Here is a 17,864-nt window from a genome sequence, read left to right on the forward strand (position 1 = left end):
CGGTTTTTTTTTTCAAAATTTGTTTTTTGTTACGTTTAAACGGTGTTACTGATAGCAAATTTCATAATTACCAAGTATCATAACTATCTGTTACTTTATTTCGAAATTAAAAGCGTTTTTTGAATTTTTTTGGGGTCATTTCGTAATAATTTAAGGCTTTTCTTCCAAAATTTATATTTTTTTGACTTTAAAGAATGGCATTCGCAGTAAAGAACCTAATTACAAAGTTTCATAACAATTCGTTAATTTAATTGAAAGTTATAACAGTTTTTTGGTTTTTTTTGGGTCATTCCGTAATATTTTTTTGCTTTTTTTTACCCAAATCTGTTTTTCTGCCTTTAAAGGCTGCTATTTAAAGCAAAGAATAAAATTACGAAGTTTTATGATGATTAGTCAATTTTTTTCGAAGTTATTAGCGTTTTTTGGATTTTTTTTTGGGGTCATTCCGTAATAATTTTATATTTTTTTAAAAAAATTTTTTCACCTTTTAAAGGTGACACTTACAGCAAAGATCAAAATTTTTTAAGTTTCATAACGATTCGTTCATTTGTTTGGAAGTTATAAGCGTTTTTTGGATTTTTTTTGGGGTCATTCCGTAATGATTAATCGCTTTTTTTCTAAATTTTTATTTTTTTTCATAGCAAATTCATAGCAAAGAACACAATTACCAAGTTTCATAACTATTCCTTAATTTGTTTAGAAGTTATAATCGTTTTTTGGATTTTTTTGAGGTCATTCCGTAATAATTTTACACTTTCTTTTTTTTTACCAAATTTTTATTTTTTCGATTTTAAGGGGTTGTCATTTATATATATTTTTTCATAACTCCCTGATAAGTTGTCGGTAAAAATTTTGCGCAAAAACTTTTAATCAAAGTACATATCAAACTATCGTAAACTTCAATTAAACTGGTCTCTTGTATTTAGATTTTGACATTTCGTTTTAAATTTGAATTCGTCGACCTTGTGTTAGTAGAAAACGAGTACTATGACTGTAGATTTTTTTTTTGTAATTTCAAATTGAATATACAAAATAATTTTTGAAATTTTTTTTTTTTTTTTTGAAATTTAGCGTTTAAAATTCTTTCAAGTTCTTTTTTATAATAATAGTAATAATAAATAATAATAATAATAGTAATAAATAATAATAATAACAATAATTAATAATAATAATAATAATAATAATAATAATAATAATAATAATAGTAATAATAGTAATAAATAATAATAATAATAATAATTAATAATAATAATAATAGTAATAAATAATAATAATAATAATAATAATAATAATAATAATAATAATAATAATAGTAATACATCATAATAATAATAATAATAATAATAATAATAATAATAATAATAATAATAATAATAATAATAATAATAATAATAATAATAATTAATAATAATAATAATAGTAATAAATATTAATAATAAAAATAGTAATAATAACAACAATAATTTTACCGTTTTATCGTCAACATAGATGGAATGATGAGCGCCAAAAACCATCAGCGGAAGCATCGAGAAAAAAACGTGAAGGATCATTTTTTTCTCACGAATTAACCTTAATCCAAAATGGCACTAATTATTTACAAACGCGCACTTGTAATATAAAAAATCGGCACATTATTTAACTTTTTTTTTTCTCGTCTAATAAAAACAAGAAATAAAAGAAAAAAATAATTTTTAGTAATTTTTTTTTTTTTTTAATTATTTAGAACTCGATCGAAATCGATCCTCTTTTTTTTTTTTTATCACTTACACACAACAGCACTCGCGAGGATCATTTTTTCAATGCTCCTTTTTGACATCGTCGTCAAACTATCAATGTACAACTTGGTTTATATATTTTTTCTCATTTGTAATATACACTCAACTGTTTCTCTCTCCCTCTCTCTTTTTTTTATACAATATAATGGATCAAATCCTCCGGGGAAGAGAGAGAGAGTATATATAATATATATATATATAGTGGAAGGAGGTAGGCGCACTCAGGAGGAAGGGTTGAGGGGGGGGGGGGATTTTCTCAAGGCACTTAACAGGTTAACACTTTATATATATATATACACTTCTCCAAGGATGATGGAATATTTCAACAATCGTTGATCCATTCGCATTTGTTATCCTGATGCCAAGGACTTTGTGCTGCATTTTCCCATGTCAGGGGAAAATTCGTAGGGAGGACTTTTACTTTGATAATTTTCACGTTTTTCACTTTTATTTTATTTTTTTTTTTTTTTAATTTTTTCTTTTAATAAGAAAAATTGGGAAAATTGATAATTTTTTTTTTTAGTGGAGGTTGAAAAAAAAATAAAAGTCTTTATTATTTTTTAAATTGTATTTTTCTTTGTTCTTTTCTGCTTTTTATTTTTATGGCTTTTTTTTATGTTTTTCTTTTTGAATAGTAGATTCGTTTAATGATTTTCTGGTTTATTTCGTTTTTATTTGTATTTTTCGTTTTTACTACTCTTTTTTTTATTTTTTTTTTGCTTTATTTCTTCTTTTCTTCCTTTAGTTTATTTCTTCTTTTTTTGCCTTTTCTCTATTTCTTCAATTATCTCTTCTTTCCTTTTTTATTTCTTCTTTCCTTCTTTTTATTTCTTCTTTCTTTCTTTTTTATTTCTTCTTTCTTTCTTTTTTATTTCTTCTTTCCTTCCTTTTTTTATTTCTTCTTATTTTATTCAAATTTATTTTTCCTATTTCTTCTTTTTTCCTTCTTTTTTCCTTCTTTTTTTTACTCCTTATTACTTTTGTATTTCTTCTTTTCTTCTTCTAATATTTTTTTATTTACTTTTTCTCTATTTCTTTTTTTATTTCTTCTATTATTTTTTTCTATTTCTTCTTTTCCTTAACTTTTCTCCTTATTGCCTTTGTATTTTTTTCTTTTCTCCTTCCAATATTTCTTATTTTCTTCTAATATTTTTTCCTATTTCTTCTTTTCCTTCTTTTTGACTATTTCTTCCTTTAATATTTTTCTCTATTTCTTCCTTAATTTCTTTTTTCTTTTATTATTTTCCCGAATTTTTTCTTTTGTTCATTTCCTTTTTTTATTGCCTGCGTATTTCTTCTTTTTTTCGCTTTTACTATTTCTTCTTTTATTATTTTTCTCTAATTCTTTATTATTTCTTCTTTTTATTTTGCCTTTGTATTTTTTTTCCTCTATTTTTTCCTTTATTGCCTGCCTATTTCTTCTTTTATTCGTTTTCTTTATTTCTTCTTTTATTTTTAGCAAATTTCTTCTTTACTTCTCCTTTTAATTAGTCTTCTTTATTTCTTCTTTTATTATTTTCCTCTATTTCTTCTATTATTACCTTTGGATTTCTTGTTTTCTACGTATTTGTTATTTTCTTCTTTTATTTTTCTCTATTTCTTCATTATTTCTTCTTTTGTCACAATCGTATTTCTTCTTTTCTTTGTTATTGTTATTTCTTCTTTTATTATTTTTTCCCTATTTTTTCCTTAATTCTTCTTTGATTGCCTTCGTATTTCTTCTTCTTTTATTCCAATTCATATATCTTCTTTATTTTCTTTCTTCGTTCACTTTTATTTGTTTATTTATGCTTTAATTCTTCTTTAAGTATTTTTTTTTTTTTGATTCCTTTTTCCTTTATTTCTATTGATTACTTCTATTATTGGCTTCGTATTTCTTCTTTTATTTGTTTTCTTCTTTTATTATTTTCATTTATATCTTCTTTATATCTTCATTTCTACTTCTTCTTTTGTTAATTTTGCTTTATTTCTTCTGTTCTATTTCTGCTTTTCTTATTCTAATTTATTTCTTCTTTTCTTATTCCGCCTTATTTCTTCTTTCCTACTTCTTCTTTTGTTTTTTTCTGCTTTATTTCTTCTTTTCTACTTCTTCTTTTATTATTTTTCTTTCTTTCTATTTCTTCATTTTTATTTTCAACTTTATTTCGCTTCTTTATTTCTTCTTTTATTATTTTCCCCTATTTCTTCGTTTATTCTTCTTTTTTATATCTTCTATTATTCGTTTTTCTTATTTCTTCTTTTTCTTCGTCCAATTTTATTTCGTTTTTTTACTAATCATATTCTTCTTCTTTTTCTTCTTTCCTTTTTTCTATATTATTTCTTCTTTTCTTCTTCTTTTTTCTTCTTTTCTTCTTCTTTTTTTTCTTATAATATTCTTATTTTATTTTATTGTTATTATTATTATTTTTTTCTCTCATAACATTTTTCGATGTTTTCATTAATTTTATCCACCTTTTATTGCCTTTGTATTTCTTCTTTTTCTTCTTCTTCTTGAAAGTGTCTCCACCTTATTCGTTGTATTTATTGTCCTTGCTTTTCTGTTTCCTTTTTTTCAATCCCTCTCCCTCTGTCTTTTTTTTTCTACATATTAGACTTTGTTGCCTCTTGGAAACTGTTTTTTTTTTCTTCTTCTCTTCTTTTTTTTTTTTTAATTCCTCCCTCTATGTATGTCGTCTCTCTCTCTCTTTTTTTTTTTTTTGTTTTCCTCCTCTAATTCCTTTGTTCTCGTCTCATTCTTTATTCCCTTGTCTTCCGTTTCCTTTCGCTCTTCTTGGCGACTTTATGCCAAGAAAATATTGTAAATATTTTTTTTCATTCAATTTCTTCTTTCTTTTATTATTATAAAAATTTATTTATTTGCAAATTTTTTTTTATTTACCTAATTATTTATTTATTTTTTTTTTTTTTTATCTATTTGCCTATTTATTTTTTTATTTATTTCCTTATTTAGTTTTTAATTTTTTTTTTTTTGTTTATTTATTTCCTTATTAATTTTTTTTTTATTTATTTAGAAATAAATAATTAATTACTATTTGTAATTTAATACTTTGTTTAATTTTTTTTTTTTTTGTCATCAAAAAAAGTAAAAATGCGTCAGAACAAAAAAAGTAAATAAATTTTTTTTTTCCAAAAAGAATATTGGATTCACACTTTCAAAAAAAAAAAGCGTTTCCTCTATATATTTGACCCACGTGAATTAGAGCAATCCAGGTTCCTTTGTCGATTTCCTGCAAATGAATTCCCAAACTCTGCCAATACCAGAACCAAAAGAGAAAGAGAGAGAGAGAGAGAGGAGGGGATTGGAAATTGCTTCCTCTTGGTTTGCCACTTGATGCCAAAAGTGTCACGAAATTTCAATTCACTGTCCATTCAGCGTTTCTCGAATCTTTAGATATTGTTCCACTTTTTATTTATTTTTTTTTTTTTTTATTTACTTATTTTTTTTTTAAACTTTTTGTTTCTTTTTTCACGATCACTTTTTATTTTTTTGAAAATTTAATTTTTTGCATAAAAATTTACATTTTTTCACTTTGTTTTTATTTTTTTTTTCTAATCTTCACTTTTTGTAACTTTTACTTCTTTTTGGGGGAAAAAATTTAGTTTTTTTTTTTTTGTAAAAAAATTTACATTTTTTTTATTTTTATTTTTCACTTCGTTTTATTTTCTATTCTTCACTTTTTTTTTTAGTCACTTTTATCTTATTGTAATAAATTTTTATTTTTTAACTTTTTTAATTAAAAACTTAATTTTCAAAAATTTACATTTTTTTGTCACTTTTTTCTATGAAAACTTATTTTTTTCAAAATTTAAATTTTTCACTAAATTTTTTGATTTTTTTGCAAAATTCAATGTTTCAATTTTATTTTTCTTTTCTAAATTTGATTTTAATTTTTTTTTTTAAAAAAAGAGGTACATACAGAAGACAATATCTTATTGTCGCTGCTTCTCCTTCTTTCTTTTTTTTTTTTTTGCCTTTTTCCTTTTGTCTTTTCCGATGATCCTTGCACTTGGATTGCGGTGATAAATCTAGACAGTCTGTACTTTCTGAAGGCAGTGATTTGAGGAATTTAGAGACTGGTTTCAGATTGCAGTCTCTTCAAAGGGTTTTTTTTTTTTTTTTTTTTTTATTCTTCTTCTTGGACGGATGAAAGTCTCTTCTCTCTTTCTTCAAAGTGTGACAGTGCCAGATTCTAGAGTCACTGATGCAAAATTAATTCGAATGGTTCTGGAATGCTCCCTGGGCGCTGCTTCCGGTTTCCGGGAGAATATATATAACTGAAAATGAAAAATACAAAGATTAATTTTACATTTTTTAAATATTTCATTTTTTGAATTTTTTATTTTATTTTATTTTTTAAAATGAATTTTTACGTTTTAAAAATAAATAATTTTAATAAATAATAATAATAATTATAATAATTATAATAATAATTATAATAATAATAATAAATAATAATAATAATAATAATGATAATTATAATAAATAAAATTAATAATAATATTAAATTCAATTTTTGGTGTTTTCATTTGTAACATTTATAAATAATTGAATTTTTGTAGAGTTTAAATTGAAATTTATAAAAATAATTGAATTTTACGAGATTTTAATAAATTTAAAATAATAATATTAAATTTTTTTTGTTCACAAAATTAAAAGTAATTTATCAAAATAATTTTAGATAATCTTTTTTTTTTAAATAATTGAATTTTCGAAAATTTACAATTTAGATTTTTTTTTTTCTAAATAATTGAATTTCACGTAATTTTGAAATAAAATTTTTTTTTAATTTCAGTTGATTAATATAATAATAATTAATATAATAATAATAATAATAATAATTTTTGGAAATTTTGGAATATAATTAAATTTTAGTTAATTTTAATTTGTAAATTTTTTGAAAATAATTGAAATTTAGTTAATTTTGAATTAAAAATTCGAAAAATAATTGAATTTCAATTGATTTTGAATTGAAATTTTGGAAAATAATTGAATTTTAGTTGATTTTGAATTGAAAATTTTAAAATAATTAAATTTCAATTGAAATTTAAGAAAATAATTGAAATTAAGTTTATTTTGAATTCAAAATTCGAAAAATAATTGAATGTCAATTGATTTTCAATTGTAATTTTTGAAAATAATTTAATCTCAATTGAATTATTTCAAAATAATTGAATTTTAGTTGATTTTAAATGGAAATTTTTGAAAATAATTGAATTTTCATTTATTTTGAATTGAAATTTTGTAAAATAATTGAATTTTAGTAAATTTTAAATTGAAATTTAAAAAAAAATAATTGAATTTTAATTTATTTTGAATTGAAATTTTGAAAAATAATTGAATTTTAGTTGATTTTAAATTGAAATTTTTGAAAATAATTGAATTTTCATTGATTTTGAATTGAAATTTTGGAAAATAATTGAATTTTAGTAAATTTTAATTTGAAATTTCAAAAAATAATTGAATTTTAATTTATTTTGAATTGAAATTTTTGAAAATAATTGAATTTTAGTTGATTTTGAATTGAAATTTTTGAAAATAATTGAATCTCAATTGAATTATTTTAAAATAATTGAAATTAAGTTTATTTTGAATTCAAAATTCGAAAAATAATTGAATTCTAATTGAGTTTGAATTTAAATTTTTGAAAATAATTGAATAGCAATTGAATTTTTTCAAAATAATTGAATTTTAATTGATTTTAAATGAAAATTTTTGAAAATAATTGAATTTTAATTGATTTTGAATTGAAATTTGGAAAATAATTGAATTTTAGTTAATCTTAAATTAAAATTTTTGAAAATAATTGAATTTTAATTTATTTTGAATTGAAATTCTGAAAAATAATTGAATTTTAGTTGATTTTGAATTGAAATTTTTGAAAATAATTGAATCTCAATTGAATTATTTTAAAATAATTGAATTTTAATTTATTTTGAATTCAAAATTCGAAAAATAATTGAATTCTAATTGATTTTGAATTGAAATTTTTGAAAATAATTGAATCTCAATTGAATTATTTCAAAATAATTGAATTTTAGTTGATTTTAAATGAAAATTTTTGAAAATAATTGAATTTAAATTGAATAATTGAATTTCAATTAAAATTTTAGAAAATAATTGAATTTTAAAAGCTCTTAAATTAAAATTTTTGATAATAATTGAATTTCAATTTAAAATTTTTGGAAAATAATTTAATTTTTTGGTTTTGAAAATAACTGAATTTCAAGTGATTTTGAATTGAAATTTTTGTTAATTTTTTTTTGATGATCCGTTTTTTTTTTTTTTTAATTTTATGCAATTATTGTCTTACATAAAATTTTTTATATTGAAAAATACTTTTACAAAATTGAATTTTTGAAGAATATTAAAAAAAAAAATTAGTAAAAAAAATAATCAATTTTTGAAGAATTACAATTGAAAATTTTTCATAGTAATTGAATTTTGTAATTAATTTGAATTTTGTTTTAATTACGCTATTTAATAATGAAAGTTTACAAAATTAAAAAACAAATTTATCAAATAATTTTAGATAATCTTTTTCAAAAATAATTGAATTATTAGTTGTAAAAAAAAGAAAAAAAAACCTTAGAAAATAGATATGTGAAACTAATATATTAAAATATAAAAAATATTCAAATTCGCAATTAATTTGAGTGAAAAAAAAATGCTCGGTTCTACTGGACCCATATATATATAGTGCCAGTAAAGGGTTATAAAAATAAAAAAAATGTCGTATTTAAAATAAATAAACATTACTTTTTTTTCTGTGTGGTCTATATTATTCAAAAATAAATTATTAATTTTTTCTATTAAAATGGAAATTTTCTATATTTAAAAAAAAAAACTAAAGCTTTTACGAAAAAAAAAAAAAAAATTTTTTAGATTCTTTTTGAAAAAAAAAAAATGTAAAATAGTGTTTTAGAATTAAAATTTATTCTTGAAGAGTCCATAATGTAAACGATGAGAAGAGAAAGATAGTTTTCTTCTATTTCTGAGAATAAATTTTCAACAGCAACAAATGCCATGATGACAAAAATCGACGTCAAACAATCCTATTAGGAAGGAAGCTTATCATATATAAGGTTTTCGACTCTCTCTCTCTATTTTTTTTTTATATATGCAAAGGAGAATATAGCCTCTTTAAAGAGCAGATAGGATCGAAGAACACTCGCGCAATGTGTTCAAGAAAAAGATGAATGGTAGTAGAGAAATCCCTCCCATCTTATATAGAACTTGCATTTTAATGCCAGCGAACGGTAATCTCTACTACTATATATATACATATATATAGGAAAAGATATAGAACCATCTGTTCAAAACATTCTTTAAGGAGGGTAAAAAAAAAAAAAATAGAACATTAATTTTTTTTCCTCTTATAATAATATTCGTTTAAATAATAATTATTATTATTATTTCGTTGGCAATTGGAAATTTTTATTTCTCCAATAAAGTTGACACTTCATGGAGAAAATATAGGGAATTATTTACAAGATACTATAACTGATGTTTTAAAAATAATTGAATTTTCGAAAATTTATAATTTAGATTTTTTTTTCTAAATAATTGAATTTCACGTAATTTTGAAATAAATTTTTTTTTTTTAATTTCAGCTGATTAATATAATTTATTAGACGGTACAGATAAAAATTAGGTTTCAATTATTAAAAAATTGGAAAATGCTTTGAAATAATTTAATTTTTGAAGAATATTAAAAAAAAAATTCAATTTTAAAGAGTTATAGTTACATTTTAGATAATTGAATTTTTGAAGAAATTAAAAAAAAAAAACTAATAAAAAAAATTGAATTTTGAAAAGTTACAGCTAAAATTTTTAAAAAATGATTGTCTTTTAAATGATTTTAAATTGAAATATTTGATAATTTTATTTGCTGATTCATTTTTTTTTTTTTTTTTTTGAATTTTAAACAATTATTAACATTCATAATATTTTTAAATTCAAAAATACTTTTAGAAAATTTAATTTTTGGAAACTTTTTGAAAATAATTGAATTTTCATTGATTTTGAATTGAAATTTTGGAAAATAATTGAATTTTAGTAAATTTCAAAAAAAAATGAATTTTAATTAATTTTGAATTTAAATTTTGGAAAATAATTGAGTTTTATAGTAAATTTTAAATTGAAATTTTAAAAAATAAATGAATTTTAATTGATTTTGAATTGAAATTTTGGAAAATAATTGAATTTTAGTTAATCTTAAATTAAAATTTTTGAAAATAATTGAATTTCAAGTAATTTTGAATTGAAATTGTAAAAAATAATTAAATTTTAATTGATTTTGAATTGAAATTTTGGAAAATAATTGAATTTTAGTTAATCTTCAATTAAAATTTTTGAAAATAATTGAATTTCAAGTAATTTTAAATTGAAATTTTAAAAAATAATTGAGTTTTATAGTTGATTTTAAATTGAAATTTCAAAAAATAATTGAATTTTAATTAATTTGGATTGAAATTTTGAAAAATAATTGAATTTTAGTTTATTTTAAATTAATTGAATTTCAAGTAATTTTGAATTGAAATTGTAAAAAATAATTGAATTTTAATTGATTTTGAATTGAAATTTTGGAAAATAATTGAATTTTAGTTAATCTTAAATTAAAATTTTTAAAAATAATTGAATTTCAAGTAATTTTAAATTGAAATTTTAAAAAATAATTGAGTTTTATATTTGATTTTAAATTGAAATTTCAAAAAATAATTGAATTTTAATTAATTTGGATTGAAATTTACAAAAATAATTGAATTTTAGTTTATTTTAAATTAAAATTTTTTAAATTAATTGAATTTCAAGTAATTTTGAATTGAAATTTTCGGTAATTTTACTTGATAATTCGTATTTTTTAATTTTAGACAATTATTGACATTCATAAAATTTTTAAATATAAATTTTACAAAATTGAATTTCTGGAAATTTTGGAATATAATTAAATTTTAGTTAATTTTAATTTGTAAATTTTTTTGAATATAATTGAAATTTAGTTAATTTTGAATTCAAAATTCGAAAAATAATTGAATTTTAATTGATTTTGAATTGAAATTTTGGAAAATAATTGAATTTTAGTAAAATTGAATTTTAATTAATTTAGAATTAAAATTTTGGAAAATAATTGATTTTTATAGTAAATTGTGAATTGAAATTTTTAAAAATAATTGAATTTTAATTGATTTTGAATTGAAATTTGGAAAATAATTGAATTTTAGTTAATTTTAAATTAAAAATTTTGAAAATAATTGAATTTCAAGTAATTTTGAATTGATATTTTAACAAATAATTAAATTTTAGTTGATTTTGAATTGAAATTTGGAAAATAATTGAATTTTAGTTAATCTTAAATTAAAATTTTTGAAAATAATTGAATTTCAAGTAATTTTGAATTGAAATTTTAAAAAATAATTGAGTTTTATAGTAAATTTTAAATTGAAATTTTAAAAAATAAATGAATTTTAATTGATTTTAAATTGAAATTTTGGAAAATAATTGAATTTCAAGTAATTTTGAATTGAAATTTTCGGTAATTTTATTTGATAATCCGTATTTTTTAATTTTAGACAATTATTGACATTCATAAAATTTTTAAATTGAAATTTTACATAATTGAATTTTTGGAAATTTTGGAATATAATTAAATTTTAGTTAATTTTAACTTGTAAATTTTTTGAAAATAATTGAAATTTAGTTAATTTTGAATTCAAAATTCGAAAAATAATTGAATTTCAATTGATTTTGAATTGAAATTTTTGAAAATAATAATCGAATCTCAATTGAATTATTTCAAAATGATTGAATTTTAGTTGATTTTAAATGAAAATTTTTGAAAATAATTGAATTTAAATTGATTTTGTATTGAAATTTTGAATTATAATTGAATTTTAGTTAATTTTAAATTAAAATTTTTGAATATTATTGAATTTTAATTGATTTTGAATTGAAATTTTGGAAAATGAATGAATTTTAGTAAATATAAAAAAATAATTGAATTTAAATTGATTTTGAATTGAAATTTTGGAAAATATTTGAATTTCAGTAAATTTTAAAAAATAATTGAATTTTAGTTGCTTTTGAATAATTTTTATTATTTCGTTTTCAATTGGAAATTTTAATTTCTCCAATAAAGTTGACACTTTACGGAGAAAATATAGGCAATTATTTACAGATACTAACTATGGATGTTTGCTATTGGATCTATCAAAATTATTAACCACAGCTAAATTTTTTTGCTATAACATAACAAAAAAGTTTGCTGTTATAAATTTAATTTTTAAAAATTTTTCTGTCACAGCAAAAGTGTTTTTGATCCCACAGAAAAATTTGTCCACTTTCTCTAATAGTTAACGTAATTTAATGTGACAGCAAACATAGTTCGATGCCACAGTAAACTTTTTCTATATGCGTGATTGCGTGTATATAAAAATAATGTAAAATTATAAATATATATAGAAAAACACATAGTTTCTTAGATTCTAATGTGAGGTTAACAATATGTCATGTAAGATAAAAATTATCTAATCTACAATGCGCTTTTAAAGCCTATTTGTAAATCTTCCACAAATATTAAAAAGAAAAAAAAAAAAACATTCGTACAAGATGCGTAAACAATCTTTTATTTTAACACTCGTTTTATTATTGTGGATATTTTTTTTTTTAAGTATTAAAAGTATTAATTTTACACTTTATATTTTTCTTAATTATTACTATTATTTTTTTTTATTTATTTATTATTATTATTATTATTATTATTATTATTATTATTGTTATTATTATTATTATAAAAAAGAACTTGAAAGTATTTTTAACGCTAAATTGAAAAAAAAACTCAAAAAAAATTTTCAAAAATTATTTTGTAAATTTAATTTGAAATTTAAAAAGAAAAAACTATCGTCATGGTACTCGTTTTCTACTAATTCAAGGTCGACGAATTCAAATTTAAAACGAAAAATCAAAGTTTGAATATTAGAGACCTGTAAAATTAGAGTTTACGATAGTTTTACAATTTGATTAAAAGTTTTTGTAAATTTTTACCTCGTTTTTACCGGGAATTTAGTAGGAATTATTATTATTATTATTATTATTATTATTATTATTATTATTATTATTATTATTATTATTATTATTATTATTAAATATTATTATTATGATTTATTATTATTATTTATTTGTATTATTATTATTATTTATTTTTATTATTATTATATTGTTAATACAAAAATAAAATTTCTCCTCAAAATAGTATATTTTTGACACCGATTTCAAAAAGGTATATGTAACGCTCCACGTTGAAAGGGACTGCATGGCTGCAAACAAATTTTAGGTTATGTTTGCATTTTTTTTTTTAGAGTGATACAACTAAAGTTTAAAATTTTCATTAAATCCAAAATATTCAAAAAAAAAAAAAAAAGAAAATTACAAAAAATGTCCGAACAAACAAATTGACGCAAAAAGATTTTGGCGCAAATTTCAAAAATTGACCAATATTAGAAATTATCAAAAAAAAAAAAATCGTGATTGGTCAATTTTTTGTAAATTGCGCCAAAAGCTTTTTGTCGATTATTTGTTCGGTCATTTGTAATTTCGGACAAATTGAAATTTCTCCTTCTTTCAAACATTCTAATTATTATATTATTATTATTATTATTATTATTATTATTATTATAAAAATTCGTACAAATTAAAATACGTACAAATAAAAATTTGTTCAAATTAAAAAATGTAAAGAAAATAATTGTAAAATAAAAATTCTTGGCCAAAATTCGATTACTAAAAATTTTCTTAACTAAAAATTTGTATAAAAATTTTTTTAATTAAATATTCTTATAAAAATTGCGTTTTAAGTAAAAATTCGTTTAAAAAGAATTTCCCTCAAATGCTAATTCGAAAAATGAAAATACATGTCTAAAAAAAAAAAAAATTAAATATCCAAAAAAAACTTTTTATACAATACAAAATACTAATTAACAATTTTTACACCCAGTAAAAATGATATATTTGTCTCACAATCTAATAAATATTTATTTGATTTAAATAAATATTTATTTGATTTAAGTAAATATTTATTTGATTCAAGTAAATATTTATTTGATTCAAGTAAATATTTATTTGATTTAAGTAAATATTTATTTGATTTAAGTAAATATTTATTTGATTCAAATAAAATTTTTATTTGGATTTATAATAAAAAAAAAATTTTATTTACACCAAATAAATAGGCTATATATAGGAGGCTGTGAGACAAATATACCTATATATATTATATATTTATAATATATATATATTATTATTTATAATATATATATATAATATATATATATATATATATTATATATATATATATATATATATATTTATTTAACACAAATATATTTTATATTTGATTCAAATAAAACATTTCTCTGGGTGTATGTGATAAACATGCGCCATTATAATAAACCTCAAAAACCTACATATTCAGTAAAAACAAAAATTAATTAATAAAATTCTTTTAGAAATTTAAATTATCCAAAAATATAAAACTTTCTCCCCCCCCCCCCAAAAAATTCCAATAAAAATAAACCTACACAAAAAAACGACACTCTTTTCTCGTTAATAGTCGATAAACTGTTGTGTTTTTAAATTAGAAAACACCGGTTCGGTTCTCCTTTGGTAGTGGGGGGGGGGAGAGGGAAACACGTTGATTGGTGGCAGTGGTGGTGGTGGTGGGGGGTCGATAATCGCACAATGAGTTTTTTTTTTTTTAACGAAATTAGACGGGGGGGGAAAAAAAAAAAAATTTTTTTTTCTCAATGATGACAATAATTTTGATCGCGAGTTAAATGCACTTAACGGAGAAGACACAAGAAAAAAAAAAAAAATTTTTTTTCGCGCGGTGCGGTGGACAATAACTCGTTACGAAAAGAGAACCATCCGCACGCACGTTGCGCCGCATGCCGCGCGACTGTTGTTCGGTTTCTCGGTGCGATCAGATCCTTCCAAGCATTTCTCTCTTTCTCTCTCTCTCTCTCTCTCTCTCTCTCTCTCTCTCTCTCTCTCTCACTCTGCCTCGCACCATAACCGGACAGCCGGCCTGGCACGGCGTCTGTCGGTCGGTCTGTCTGTCTGTCCGTCCGGGGTCCTCTCTCTCTCTCTTTCGATCGACGCGCCGCCACACCCTGTCTCACTTTGACTACTGAATCTGTCCCCCTTTTTTTTTTTTTTTTTTCTGTTGGTGACTCTCTTCCTCTCTCTCTCTCTCTTGACTCTCTCTCGAGTGGCGTTTATAACTATATCTATATACATATATATACTCTAGCCACCCACGTTTGTTTTAAAAAAGTGGGGGCAGGAACAACGTTCGTTGCGTTGGCAAACGAGTATTTGGGGTGCCACATCCGATGAAACTAGAGAGGTCACTTTTTTCCTATATCTAAACTAATACTATATATATATATATATATATATATATGTGACCACCTCAAAAAAAAAAAATATATGCTACATTTTTGTCGCTATACTTCTATACTTCTGAACTTTGCGTTAATATATAACTTCTATATATATATACAAACTTAATGAGATGCGTGAATATTCCCTATACATGAGACCTTTCAAAAATGCATAAATAATGCCCCTTAATATTAATTTATTAGAATTTTTGTTTCATATAGAATTTTATTAGATAGAATTTTTATTTTTTTTTTCTATTTAGCCGAATTTATTATTTATTCAAATTACTTTTCTGTTGATAGAATTTCCATTACACATCACTTTTTTTTTTTTTTGGTAGATAATTTTTATATAATGAATTTTTATATAATGAATTTTTATATAATGAATTTTTATATTATGAATTTTTATATAATGAATTTTTCAAAATTATTCACTTAACCGAATTTATTCATTTAATACGAAAAGTACTATTTGAATTTTTATTTAACATAATTTTCACTTACTTATTAATTAAACATTCGGCACAACTATATTTCAATGTAAATTTTCAAATTAATGAAAAAAAAAAAAAAAAAAAAATTATACAGAAAATTTTTATTAACTATGAAATTTGTGTAAAAAAAAAAAAGGTTTCCAACGAATGTTAATATGAAAAAATTGAAAGTTATGGCAAAATTTAATTATAACTTCTAAACGAATTAGAGAATGGTTATAAAAATTTAGTAATTATGTTTTTTGTTATAAGTAACATCTTATGAAGGCGAAAAAATATGAATTTTAGAAAAAAAAAAAGTACAATTATTACGGAATGACCCAAAAAAAAAAAAAAAAATCCAAAAAACCGCTAATAACTTCGAAAAAAATTGACAAATCATCATACAACTTCGTAATTATTTACTTTGCTTTAAATAGCACCCTTTATAGGCAAAAAAAAGAAAAAAATTATTACGGAATGAAAAAAACAAATTTAGAAACAAAAACCGCGTATAATTACTATGGAATGACCCCAAAAAAAATCCAAAAAACTGTTATAACTTCTAAGTAAATTAACGGATCGTTATGAAACTTTGTACTTAGGTTCTATACTGTGAATACCATTCTTTAAATTCAAAAAAATACAAATTTTGGAAGAAAAGCGTTAAATTATTACGGAATGACCCCAAAAAAATCCAAAAAACGTTTTTAATTTCGAAATAACTTAATAGATAGTTATGATACTTGGTAATTATGAACTTTGCTATCAATAACACCGTTTAAACGTAACAAAAAACAAATTTGGAAAAAAAACCGTAAAATTATTACGGAATGACCCCAAAAAAATCCAAAAAACGCTAATAACTTCGAAAAAAATTGACTAATCATCATAAAACTTCGTAATTATATTCTTTGCTTTAAATAGCACCTTTTAAAGGCAGAAAAATAGATTTAGGTAAAAAAAAGCAAAAAATTATTACGGAATGACCCAAAAAAAATTCAAAAAACATTTTTAATTTCGAAATAAATTAATAGATAGTTATGATACTTGGTAATTATGAACTTTGCTATCAGCAAATACCGTTTAAACATAACACAAAACAAATTTAGAAAAAAAACCGTATAATTATTACGGAATGACCCCAAAAAAATTCCAAAAAACGCTAATAACTTCGAAAAAAATTGACTAATAATCATAAAACTTCGTAATTATATTGTTTGCTTTAAATACAACCCTTTAAAGGCAGAAAAACAGATTTAGGTAAATAAAGGAAAAAAATATTAAGGGAATGACCCAAAAAAAATCCAAAAAACTGTTATAACTTCTAATTAAATTAACGAATTGTTATGATACTTTGTAATTAGGTTCTTTACTGTGAATGCCATTCGTTAAAATCAAAAAATACAAATTTTGGAAGAAAAGCGTTCAATTATTACGGAATGACCTAAAAAAATACAAAAAACGTTTTTAATTTCAAAATAAATTAACAGATAGTTATGATACTTGGTAATTATGAACTTTGCTATCAATAACACCGTTTAAACGTAACAAAAAACAAATTTGGAAAAAAAAACCGTAAAATTATTACGGAATGACCCCAAAAAAATCCAAAAAACGCTAATAACTTCGAAAAAAATTGACTAATCATCATAAAACTTCGTAATTATATTCTTTGCTTTAAATAGCACCCTTTAAAGGCAGAAAAATAGATTTAGGTAAAAAAAGCAAAAAAATATTACGGAATGACCCCAAAAAAAATCCAAAAAACGTATTTAATTTCAAAATAAATTAACAGATAGTTATGATACTTGGTAATTATGAACTTTGCTATCAGCAAATACCGTTTAAACATAACACAAAACAAATTTAGAAAAAAAACCGTATAATTATTACGGAATGACCCCAAAAAAATTCCAAAAAACGCTAATAACTTCGAAAAAAATTGACTAATAATCATAAAACTTCGTAATTATATTGTTTGCTTTAAATACAACCCTTTAAAGGCAGAAAAACAGATTTAGGTAAATAAAGGAAAAAAATATTAAGGGAATGACCCAAAAAAAATCCAAAAAACTGTTATAACTTCTAATTAAATTAACGAATTGTTATGATACTTTGTAATTAGGTTCTTTACTGTGAATGCCATTCTTTAAAATCAAAAAATACAAATTTT

The 17,864-nt window shown here is 20.9% G+C and overlaps 1 protein-coding gene across 1 annotated transcript in view; it reads right to left on the minus strand.

Annotated features, from left to right (window-relative positions):
- LOC127291585 (matrix metalloproteinase-2) overlaps positions 1-2,667 on the minus strand; it is a 153,115-nt gene extending 150,448 nt beyond the window's left edge. The window contains exon 1 of the mRNA XM_051320781.1: positions 1,470-2,667. Coding sequence (XP_051176738.1) covers positions 1,470-1,550 — 81 coding nt within the window. The 5' untranslated portion in view covers positions 1,551-2,667. The remainder of the gene's footprint in view (positions 1-1,469) is intronic.
- Positions 2,668-17,864: the final 15,197 nt, after the last annotated feature.

This window comes from Leptopilina boulardi, unplaced genomic scaffold (assembly GCF_019393585.1).
Source record: "Leptopilina boulardi isolate dan_hultmark-lab unplaced genomic scaffold, ZJU_Lbou_2.1 LbouV2_144, whole genome shotgun sequence".
NCBI classification, from domain to species: domain Eukaryota; kingdom Metazoa; phylum Arthropoda; class Insecta; order Hymenoptera; family Figitidae; genus Leptopilina; species Leptopilina boulardi.